The sequence below is a fragment of the Jaculus jaculus genome, chromosome 18, assembly GCF_020740685.1.
Source record: "Jaculus jaculus isolate mJacJac1 chromosome 18, mJacJac1.mat.Y.cur, whole genome shotgun sequence".
Classification (NCBI taxonomy): Eukaryota; Metazoa; Chordata; class Mammalia; order Rodentia; family Dipodidae; genus Jaculus; species Jaculus jaculus.
This window is the reverse complement of record NC_059119.1, coordinates 11,100,961-11,112,987: the sequence shown is the minus strand read 5'-3', so window position 1 is coordinate 11,112,987 and position 12,027 is coordinate 11,100,961. Positions and strand designations below refer to the sequence as shown.

Sequence of the window (12,027 nt, the reverse complement as noted above, 5' to 3'; positions counted from 1 at the left end):
CTACCCCTGAGACTGGGGATGTAGCTCAGCTGGTAGAATACGTATTTAACATGAATGAGGTCCTGGGCTTGATTCCCAGGAATGCATAAACTAGGCATGATGACATATGACTGTCATCTAGGAGGATCAGAAGTTCAAGGTTATCCTCTGCCATTTAGTGAGGAATAAAAAAAAAAAAACAAACCAGCAAATAAAAGCTATCCTTTCTTACACCATATGACACTCAGGCTTGTGTCAAGACCAAGCACCAAGCCACCGGGTTTGAATGACTGCATATCCTGCTGCGTCCAGCAGGGGCGATCAGCACCAAGCTTTGCTTGGCCCGAGTCACGGGTGGATTTGCTGGCACTGGGCTTCTCCACTGGTTTACATTCCAGAGGTGGAGTCTCATGGCATAGATCATTCGGCCTCGGTTTCCCAGTCTGTGCAGTAGGTGTTGGCATCTTTGCCTCTATCTCTGTTGGTGTTTTTAACAACATATAGTTAAATATATATATAATAAATGTTATATATATTATATATTAAAAAAAAACTCGTGTTTTCTCCCCGGCCTCCATGTCCCAAAGTGCAAACCCTCACCCCAGGGTGGTTGTCCTTCAGTCCTAGCAACAACAAGTGGCTTCCAAAGTTCACGTCCACAGCTTCTTCACTTCTTTCTCACCCAAACCCAACACAAATGAGAAAGACCAAAAAAAGAAAAATCACGTATTTATTGTTTGATTAATGAAATGACTTGGAGGGACAAGTGGCCTGGGACGGGTGTCTAGTTTTAAGTAGTCAGAAACTCCTGTTAATCGTGTATAAAACATGAATATTACAAAACCGTGTAAAAAAAAAAAGTTGGGTCAGCAAAGCAGGAGCCTTGCAGAGGGCTCAAGGCACCCAAGCGCTAAAGGATGGTACAACTTCCCATCTGTGGCATGGATGCCCAGGCTAACACCAGCCCTTCCTGCCCCACGGGGCAAACACACTCTTTTCTCCCCACGTACAGTTCACTGCAAAACTGCCCTTGAAGTGGCCTAATGACCACTGGCCATGGCACTGCCAGGAACAAAACAGGCCTAGGCTGAGCCCTGAGCTCCCCTTTCTCCGGGAGCCTGGCCTGGAGCAGGGACGCTGTGGTCCCCCGCGCCTGGCGGTGCCCAGGCCGTCCTCGGGGCAGCGGCCACGGCGCACCGCACCTGGCCTTTGGTCTGTGCCACACGTGGGCACAAGAGCTGCGGTGTGGTGCCGTGGAGCACACGTGGACTGGGGAGGTGGGGGCCCCACCATTCCGCGGCGGTCGGTGGCCGGTCGCTGTGCCAGGCCGGGGGTCCTAACTGGGATAGCACATACAGCAGCCGGCGCCCGCCGCATCCACGCTGGGCTTGGAACCGGGCCCCAGGAGCCCGTCGGTGACTGAGTACTCGGTGATGACGTCCTCCACGCGAGTGATATATAAGAGCGTCAGCAGCACGCCCAGGAACTGAGGAAAGGGCTCGGAGTGGGCGGGAACCGACAGGCATGGGGCAGCTCTCCCTAGCAGTCCCTAAACCCCAAGCAGAATGTGGGACCCCCCACCCCGACAGCACAGCCTCCCAGGACCCACTGCCAAGGTGCCTTCAGTCTGGGCTTGGACTGCCTTTCCTCCCAGAAACCCCAGGGAGATCCTGGGGTCCCCCGGAGCAGAGGCTCCGATGCTGGGCCTCCACCCCTCATCCAGGGGACCCTGGGTAAATAAATCACTTTGCTGGGCAGAGCCTGTTGGCACCTCCGTCAAGCGGGTGTGGCAACCACACTGACCTCACAGACAGCACTCAAGACGTCAGGGAGGGGCCTGGAAGAACTGGGCACCCCACACTCCCCCGCCACCCCTCTCCTCCCAGGCCCCAGCATTCCCAGCCCGCGCCCCTGCACTTCAGCCCCACTTTCACCTCGGCTGGCCCACCTGGGGAAGCAGGATGCCCAGCAGGAGGCCCGCCATGATGGTGTAGTTGTCCATGAACCAGATGAGCACGGCGTTGGTGCAGCCCCGCACGTGGATGATGCTCTGCGCGCTCAGCCGCTGCGCGGGAAGGAGGAGGCCGGGAGCTGAGCGGGCCACCCGGCCCCTTCAGAACCAGGCCGGTCCCACCACCGCTCCGGGGCCCAGTTCCTCATATGCAGCACGGGAAGGTGGCTCTAGATCACGTGTCCTCTAGGGCAGGTCCTGAGGGAACACTGGGGACCTGTGGGGGCGCTCTGGTGGTCAGCACGGCTAAGGACCCAACTGCCTTCCTCCTCGCCAGCCTCTTGGACGCCACCAGCATTGGTGTGGGAGACAAAAAAATGCCACCTATCTACACTATCACCTGAGCCAAAAGCCACACTCCACGCACGTGTGAAAAATGGTTTGGGCGTGGTTTTAATGTACACTACAACTTCCTGTGGAACTACTGCATCAATTAAGAATTCGAGCCGGGCGTGGTGGCGCACGCCTTTAATCCCAGCACTCGGGAGGCAGAGGTAGGAGGATCGCCATGAGTTCAAGGCCACGCTGAGATGACAGAGTTAATTCCAGGTCAGCCTGGACCAGAGTGAGACCCTACCTCAAAAAACCAAAAACAAAAAAAAAAAAAAAAAGAATTCGATTGTCTCCAAGCGGGAAATTCCACACCATGACACAAAGTTTCATGTACAAAATTTTGAAAACATCATCTAGTTACTTCAGCCTGTGTGTGAAAGATGTGAAGTATGAGTTTATTTCATGTTTATTCCTAGGTTCTATCCCCCAAGATGTCTCATTAACCATATGCAAATAATCAAATATCACAGGGCATGGTGGTGCACGCCTTTAATCCCAGCACTTTGGGAGGCAGAGATATAGGGAGGATTGCTGTGATTTTGAGGCCACCCTGAGACTACATAGTGAATTCCAGGTCAGCCTGGGCTAGAGAGCAAGACCCTACCTCAAAAAAACAAAAGAGAGGGAATGGGCACACCAGGGCCTATAGCCTCTGCAAATGAACTCAAGACTCATGTGCCATCTTGCATATCTGGCTTTACATGGGTACTAGGGAATTGAACCCAGGTCCTTAGGCTTTAGCAGGTAAGTGTGGCTTAACTCCAGCCCTTTATCTTTTCCCTCAACTTTTATTTATTTAATTTATTTATTTTTAGTGGAGGATACTGTCACAGGTCCAGGGAATCCACGCTGAAAACCACCGCTCAAACGTCTCCGGTAACCATGGGTTTTAGCAGCACCCCAACTTCCTTCCTCATTCTGAGGAGGTGCTCAGGAAGCTGAACTCCCAGAAAGTTTATGCTTCTCCAGGGCCCCCCAAGCCCCTGGCAGAGAGCAGCAGTGTGTGGTCTACATACCACGGGGCTGGGTACACAGCGTGCATGACGCCCCAAGAGGACAGTCATGCGTGTGGCTTCTCCCGGGGGGGGGGGGGGGGCTTTAACTCGCAGAGTCCTTCTGCACCTGGCAGCCCTACCTACGGTTCACAGCAGGGAGTGCTGGGAATTCTGAGCAGGCGGAGCTCCACCTTTAAGAGCCCTCCAGAAGAAAGCATTTCTAAGGGAGAAGGGGCTGCAAAGCCGTTACCTCCTGGTTGATGGTTTTGTAGCCGCACATGGTGTTGATGACGTCTGTCTGAAACAGAAATGCATCACAGCTAGCACTTCTGCGGACCTTACTCTGACATTCCACGCATTTAGCAGATGAAGGAGCTGAGGTGCACAGTCTAATGCAGATGGAACCGAGGTCACCTCTCCCCCAACCCCAGGCAGTATGGCTTCAAGTCTGCATCTTAGCTACCTCAAGAAATAAACGCCCACATGGGGAAGGCTTTACCCTCGGGCTCTGGTGGGGAAGGGGCCACCTCTCCACCAGCAGCAGCCTGGGAACGGAATGACCACGACAGCCATTGTGTCACCGACACCATTACGCTTCCGAGTCCCGGCCTTTGGCAGGTGTCTCCTGCTCACTGACCAACATCTCGGAGTCAATTTCCTAGACAGGGTGACCTGTACCCCTAAATCACTGCGCACCACCCCATCACTCAAGGGGATGCCTATAGCCTCAGTGCACCTAGGACTGCCTCCCGCCTCTTCTCCCGAGTTCAGTCTACTCCAGCCACGTGGGTCTGTGACACGCCTCAATCATACCAGGGCAATTCTGACCCCAGGACCTTTGTCATTGCCACTCTCACTACCAGGAACACCTCGCCCTCACCACTCGCACGGCTCACTCCCTTACTTTCCACATCTAACATCACAGCCGCCCCCCATCTTTCCCCTTAGGATCGTCCACGTTCTAATACGCTATCTTTTTATTCTTAGGCAAGCCCAACAAACTGGCCTTTTTTTTTTTTTTTTTAATGCGACAGTGAGAGAGAGAGAAGTGACACGCCAGGGTCTCAGCCACTGCAATCGGCCTCCGGATGTGTGTGGCCCCCCTGCGTGCTTGCATCACTTTGTGTGTCTGGCTTACGTGGGACCTGGAGGGTCAAAACATGAACCCTTAGGCTTCGCAGGCAAGCGCCTTAACTGCTGAGCCATCCCTCCAGCCCCGACACACCATCTTTCATTTTGTCAGTTTCCCCCGCTGTGATGTCATTCCCATTTGCGAAGAGCGTGGAACCTCGTAGGTCTTCGACCAACACTGAGGGAAGGAATGACGAAATACACACTGGCCTTCTTCATTTCGTGTGGGTGACATCCAGGACCACCTGCCATGGTTCTCTGAAAACTCTGGACCCCACCTCAGCACTGTCCTAGCCCAGAGCTCTCCCCTAAAATAGCAGCTAGAGTTCCCAAAGTTCCTCTGGCCCAGACTGTGGCAGTGCGAACGCACTTGGGCTGCTCTGGACTCTGAGTGAGGAGTGCCACCCTCTGCTGCTCCGTTTCCAAGGCTACCGGCTCCCACAGCAGTGTGGTGAAGTCATCAGCAGGGGACTTTCCATGACCACTCATGGCATGACGGCCCAGCTTCCTGCTCTGTTCCAGTCCAGACACCAGATAGTTTCTGACACGCTCGTTACACACTGGGATGGACCAGGCGGTGACCACACAGCTCAGCATCCCAAGTGCCTGAGGAGGCGACCGTTGAGAGGCAGGTGCCAGGGAGAGCCCGAGGCGGGCATCTTCGTGCCCAGACCCCTTTCTTCCCTCTACCCTGCTGTGGATGCCCACCAGGACATCAAGGCCAGGGTCACCGGAGACTTCCAGTGCACAAGGTCCACTGTGCCTGCAGCTGACAGAGGAGGAGCTGCTGGCTGCCCTACAACACCGGCCGGCCGTCTTCTGGCTTAGTGTGGCTGCCTTCGTTGGCCTGTGTTCCATCCTGGCCCTGCCTCCCTTGAGCAAGTCCTACCCTTTCCACTCCTCCACACCCTCATCTGTAAAGTGGGTAAAGTAACAGGACCCCACCCCACACACAGGGCTGTCGTAAGGGCCGAGTTAAGACGACCTCAGAGCCTGGGCCAGGCCGGCGCGTGCATCTGTTCAGGATGTGGACTGGGATGCTCACAGAGGAAGGCCTCCCACCTGACTGCCCTTGGGCTCAAGAAAGCCTGGGGGCTGTCCACCAGCTGCATCCCACTTGGGTAAAGAGACAATAGCACCTTGATATCCAGGTGACCCCCCCCCCGTGTGCCCACCCACAAACAGAGCTACCGTGTTCCTGACACAGCAGGTGTAGGGCACCCCGCAGGCCAGGGGTCCCGGGGCGCCGCAGGCGTGGTACTGGTTTTGGCTCCAGTCTCGGTAATCCTCGCCGCCGCAGCACTTGAACTGAAAGAGAAAACGGGAGCCAAGTCGGAGCTGGCACCACTGCCCGAGCCGATGTCAGGAAGGACCTGCCAGACGCTGGGGGCGTGGGGGGCACCGAGGGCACACGAGGCTAAGCGTTGTCAGGTCACGGGAGTCCAGAGGGGCATGCACACCCCTGGAGAGGTGGGCGAGCCAAGGACACCGACAGCCAGCCTGGATCGTCTCCATCTTCGTGGCCCTGGGGCAGGGCTGGAGAAAAGACCCTCTCCCTGCCCAGAAGCCAGATTCTGTGGCAGGCCCTGCTCCGCGTAGACCTTGGGGACCGGCACAGCCGCCCAGCCCTAGGTCCCCCTCTTACCTTCCTCCTGCTGCCCCTCCACCCTCGCCAGGGCCAGCTCCTGAGAGCAGAGCCGCTGCCGAGCCCCTGGCTGGCCTGGGCCTATCCTACGGGGGTCACTGGACACACGGTGAGTAACAGCAGTAGAAGGAGACAGACTATTAGCTAGTTGACAAAGCAAGAGATGGGTGAGGAGGCTTGTGCCCGGAATCCCAGCACTGGAGAGGATGAGGCAGGAGGATTGCTGCGAGTTGCAGACCAGCCTGAGTTACAGTGTAAGGGCCTGTCTCAAAAGGCTAAAAGGGGGTGGGGTGGAGCTGGGCATGTGGGCATTTGAATATGTGTCCGTCTGGTGGCAAAACATATGTCCCTAGAACTGCACTGCACGTAGGCACTTGTAGGTCCCAAGACCTACCGGCCTACAGGGCCCTGGTGGTAGAGTGTCTGCCTAGCATGCAGAGTCCTAGGTTCCACCCCCAGCACTAGGAAGGTGGAGGCAGAAGTCAAGGTCATCCTCAACTACATAGGGAATTCAAGGCCAGCCTGAGAGATATGAGACCTTGTCTCAAAAAAGATACGGCTGGGAAATGGTGTTTTGAAAACTGGATATATATCTGCAGAAAGATGAAAATAGATTCTTCTCTCTCGCCATGCACAAGAATTAAGTCCAAATGGATTAAAGACCTTAACATCAGACCGGAAACTTTGAAACTGCTAAAGGAAAAAGTAGGGGAAACCCTTCAACATATTGGTCTTGGCAAAGACTTTCTGAATACAACCCCAATTGCTCAGGCAATAAAACCACAGATTAACCACTGGGACCTAATGAAATTACAAAGATTTTGCACTGCAAAGGACACAGTGAAAAAAGCAAAGAGGCAACCTACAGAATGGGAAAAAATCTTTGCCAGCTATATACCTGATAGAGGATTAATATCTAGGATATACAAAGAACTCAAAAAGTTAAATAATAAGGAATCAAACAAGCCAATCAAAAAATGGGCTATGGAGCTAAATAGAGAGTTCTCAAAGGAAGAAATACGAATGGCGTATAAGCATCTAAAAAAATGTTCTACGTCACTAGTCATCAGGGAAATGCAGATTAAAACTACATTGAGATTCCATCTCACTCCTGTCAGATTGGCCACCATCATGAAAACAAATGATCATAAATGCTGGCTGGGATGTGGAAAAAAAGGAACCCTTCTGCACTGCTGGTAGGAATGCAATCTGGTCCAGCCATTGTGGAAAACAGTGTGGAGGTTCCTAAAACAGCTAGAGATTGATCTACCATATGACCCAGCTATAGCACTCCTAGGCATATATCCAAAGGACTCATCTCATTTCCTTAGAAGTACGTGCTCAACCATGTTTATTGCTGCTCAATTTATAATAGCTGGGAAATGGAACCAGCCTAGATGTCCCTCAACAGATGAGTGGATAATGAAGATGTGGCACATTTATACAATGGAATTCTACTCAGCGGTAAAGAAAAATGAAGTTATGAAATTTGCAGAAAAATGGATGGACCTGGAAAGTATTATACTAAGTGAGGTAACACAGGCCCAGAAAGCCAAGCGCCACATGTTCTCTCTCATATGTGGATCCTAGCTACAGATGACTGGGCTTCTGCGTGAGAATGAAAGTACTTAGTAGCAGAGGCCAGTAAGTTAAAAAGGAGACATAAAGGGTAGAGAAAGGAAGGGAGGAGGATACTTAATAGGTTGATATTGTATATATGTAATTACAATGATTGTAATGGGGAGGTAATATGATGGAGAATGGAATTTCAAATGGGAAAGTGTGGGGGTGGGGAGGGAGGGAATTACCATGGGATATATTTTATAATTATGGAAAATGTTAATAAAAATTTAATAAATAAATAAAATGAAAAGTTAAAAAAAAAAAAGATACAGCTGGGGAGATTGTTTCGAGGTTGAGGCACCTGCCTGAAAAGCCAAAGGACCCAGGTTCAATTCCTCAGGACCCACATAAGCAAGATGCACAAGGTGGCACATGCATCTGGAGTTTGTCTGCAGTGACTGGAGGCCCTGGAGTTCCCATTTTTTCTCTATCTGCTTCTTTCTCTCTCTCAAATAAATAAATAAAAATAAAAATACTAGCCGGGAATGGTGGCACATACCTTTAATCCCAGCACTTGGGAGGCAGAGGTAGGAGGCTCGCCGTGAGTTCAAGGCCACCCTGAGACTCCGTAGTGAACTCCAGGTCAGCCTGGGATAGAGTGAGACCCTACCTCGAAAAAAAAAAAAAAAACTGAGCAGGAGAAATGGCTTACTGGTTGAGGCACTTGCCTGCAAAGCCAAAGGACCTAGGTTCAATTCCAAAGGACCCACGTAAGCCAGATGCACAAGGTGGCACATGTGTCTGGAGATCATTTACAGTGGCTAGAGGCCCTGGCATGCCCATTCTCTCTCTCTCTTTATCTGCCTCTCAGATAAATAAACAAAATAAAATATCTTAAAAAAACATTTAAAAAAGATAAACCAACACAACTCAAAGGTTGGGAAGAGAGTTCTGTGTGCCTGGACATGGGGGGAAGAAAGGAGAGGAGGGAGGCTCTGGGGTGGGCAGGAATGGCTGCTCGGAGGGCAGGACGAGGTATTGGAAACCTGGACAAGAAAAAGGCAGCCAGCCTGTGCAAAGGCCCTGCGCAGAAACACAGCAGCCTGCGTAAAGGCCTGTGTGGAACTCAGTGAGAGACAGGGTGGAGGGGACACGGTCCACAGAGCAGCGGCGTGGAGCGCAAAACTCTGACAGCCAGAGTAAACTGGGAGCTGGGATCCTTTCCAGTAGTGGGAAGCTGGCCAAGGAGCGGTGTCGTAGGAGGTCCCAGGAGACACACAAGCCGGTCACCCTTCCGGAATCCCCACAGTGCCCTGTGGGCCATCAGGTCTCGGGACCTCCAAGTGCCTATGTGCAGTGCAGTTCTAGGCACATTTGTTTAGCCACCCAACGGACATATATTCAAATTCTCTTGCCACCGCTCCAGCTGTGTGACCACAGGTAAGACGATCAACCTCTCTGGGCCCCACCAATAAAGCAGGAAGAGCAATGCCAGCTTGGCCCGGCTGAGCTGTGATTCTCAGAGAGGCTGTGGATGACGCCCAGCACCGGGTGAACACCCAGCAAGCGTGAGTCACCTCCTACCCTCGCCCCGAGAGACGCGAAATCCCCGCGCCAGCCTCAGGCGAGTCCCGGAGTATGACGCGGCTCTCCCAGCCAGGCCCACTGGTGACAGAAAGAACCTCCCAGAAGCTACACCTGTTCTGCCTAGGGAGAAGCTTGGAGCCACGGGCTCTGGGAGTGGTGAGAGGGTGGCTGGTCCTGGCTGAGGGATACCACAGACCCGGCCTGCCCAGCCCCGAAGCCATGTGACTCTGCAACCCCACGTCCTTACCCGGGAGGGGCGGTTGGCTCCTCTGTGCCCAGCCCCGTTCTAAGCGCTTCCAAAAGTCAAGGGAATCCTCTTAGCTGTGCCAAGAGGAGAGAGCAGTGCAGTCCTTGGGGTGGAGGAAAGGAAGCTGGGCCTTAGGACTAAGGAGATGGGGGCAAGAGGAATACCGAGGACAGGGTCCCATCATTGTTGCATTCGAGAAGTGTCACAGAGAGCCAGGCGTGGTGGCGCACGCCTGTAATCCCAGCACTCGGGAGGCAGAGGTAGGAGGATTGCTGTGAGTTTGAGGCCACCCTGAGACTCCATAGTGAATTCCAGGTCAGCCTGGGATAGAGTGAGTGAGACCCTCTCTCGAAAAACCAAAAAAAAAAAAAAAAAAAAGAAAGAAAGAGAGAGAGAGAGAGAGATCTGGGGGTGTGGCTTGGTAGGTGAGGGCCTGACTAGCGTGCAAAGCCCTCGGTGCGTTCCACACGCACCTGTAACCCCAGCACTCGGAGGTGAAGTTCAAGGGTGCCTTTGACTACACAGCCAAGTTTGAAGCCAGCCTGGACTACGTGAGACCGGTCTCAATCAATCAAGAAATGCGTGGGCCCGGGGAGACAGCTTAGCAGTTAAAGCACTTGCCTGCAGAGCCAAAAGACCCAGGTTCGATTCCCCAGGACCCATGTAAAGCCAGATGCACAAGGGGGCACACTCATCTGGAGTTTGTCTGCAGTGGCTGGAGGCCCTGGCGCGCCCATTCTCTCTCTCTCGCTCTCGCTCTCGCTCTCGCTCTCGCTCTCACTCTCACTCTCACTCTCTCTTTCTCTGCCTCTTTCCTTCTGTCTGTTACTCTCAAATAAATAAACAAAAAAAAATTTAAATGTCTTTTAAAAAAAAGTAAAAATAAGTGAATTCATCATGGAGGGCAGCTGGGGCCAGTAGTTCTCTCTCCACCCCTGATGAGCTGAGCTCCCAGCACTACGGGGAACTGAGCAGGCATACCGGGTACTGGCGATGGGGTTCCTGCCACAGGAGGGGTGCCTCCCTTAGGTCCTGCAAAATGGCTGAAGCTACACCTGGCCTCGTTGTAGTGGGGTGGTTTGTCCATGCTTGGCAGACTATTCATGGCCCACCCTTACCTCCCAACTTGGCCAGCAACGTGCTTTGGGAATGGATAGGTCACCTGACCCTTCACCCCACCCTCTTGGACAAGAGACCTGGAGTCACACCTCTGAGCCCCTCCCACTGCCCCCCACGCTCACCTTCTTCTGAACAAAGTCCATGATGTTTTTGAAGTCCAGGTCATCATAGTAGTTCTCAATTCCCCTCCGAATGTTGTCATTCAGAAAGTCAATGGTCTGGTGAGGACAGAGCCCAAGGAAAAAGGACCACACGTCAGGGCAGCCCCCATGTCTTCTGAAAGTCCACGCTGGTACAGAGCGCCACGTGCCTAGCAGCCCCCGCCCGCCCGCCCGCGTGGAGTGTCCCTTCCGCTGCCCGCCAACAACTGCCCAGCCCACTCCTCAGGCCTCCAGTGCCCAGGCCCCGAGAGGCCCACTCTGATAGAGCCCACTAGAGCTGGACCTCGGCCCTCATGGTTCCTGGCCGGTGTCTTTCTGGCCCCCACCCCACTCAGGGACACAGGTTCACTGAACCTCCCTCTGACCCCTCCAGGCCTCACTCCATGCTCTCACAATCCTAACTCTTGCTTTCCAAAGAAAAAGGGAAACTGAGGCCCCAGGGGAAAGTGGGACAGGGAGAGAAGAGATGACTTGCTCTGGGTCACAGAGCAGGCAGGCGGGTGGCAGCTGGGCAGGGCTGGAAACCAGGCCTCTGACTCTGCCCGGGCCTCTCCTCATCACTCAATGCTCTCACCCTGGGGCCCTCCCACTTCAGGCCCCGCTGATCCCCACCATCGGCAAGAGCTCTGGCACGGTGCCCTCTCCCAGTCACGCTGGGCTTTCTGAAATCAACAGTCGGCTGTTGTGTGAGACAGGAGGGCACAAAAGGCCCCACAGCGGGCAGGGTTGGGGGCGGGTGTGTGGGTAGCCCGGCCCGGAGATCACTGCGACAAGCAAAGCTTTCAGAGCAGAGGCAGGGTATCAGCAGAGACTGGGGACAAAGGGGCATTCTTGGCTCCGGTGCCCTACAGAGGAGCCAGACAATTCCCCCAGGGAGGCGCCGCCGTGGGGTGCTGGGATGGCAGGGTGCAGGTTCCAGGGCCCCTCATCGCTCAACTTCCCATTGGTGAGCCAACCCTGAGGGGACCTTTCTTCAAAGTGTCCTCCAGACCTGAGGATCAGAGACTTAGCTGAGAGGGGCCATCAGGCACATCTTTACTTCTAACTCCATTTTCTCACCCATAAAATTGGGAGGCAAGTCAGTGGTGTAAGTTTCAGGCAGAGCCACGTGTCAGAGCGCACCGAAGAGCGTGGTTCTACATCTCACTGTTTTCCCAGGCAACCAGCGTCTCGTGGTACCGCTTCGTACCATGCCGAGAATGGGCGACGAGCCCAAGGGACACCCGCCTCTTGATCAAAAAGACCCACTGTCATGG

The 12,027-nt window shown here is 53.7% G+C and overlaps 1 protein-coding gene across 2 annotated transcripts in view; it reads right to left on the bottom strand.

Annotated features, from left to right (window-relative positions):
• Positions 1-692: 692 nt before the first annotated feature.
• The window catches only part of Tspan15 (tetraspanin 15), a 53,389-nt gene continuing 42,054 nt past the window's right edge, over positions 693-12,027 (bottom strand). For both annotated transcript variants that reach the window (XM_045137546.1, XM_045137547.1), the window contains exons 4-8: positions 10,733-10,828; positions 5,641-5,757; positions 3,569-3,616; positions 1,928-2,044; positions 693-1,465 (exon numbers count right to left, since the gene is read on the bottom strand). In XM_045137546.1, the coding sequence (XP_044993481.1) occupies positions 1,316-1,465; positions 1,928-2,044; positions 3,569-3,616; positions 5,641-5,757; positions 10,733-10,828 (528 nt within the window). In that variant the 3' untranslated portion in view covers positions 693-1,315. The remainder of the gene's footprint in view (positions 1,466-1,927; positions 2,045-3,568; positions 3,617-5,640; positions 5,758-10,732; positions 10,829-12,027) is intronic.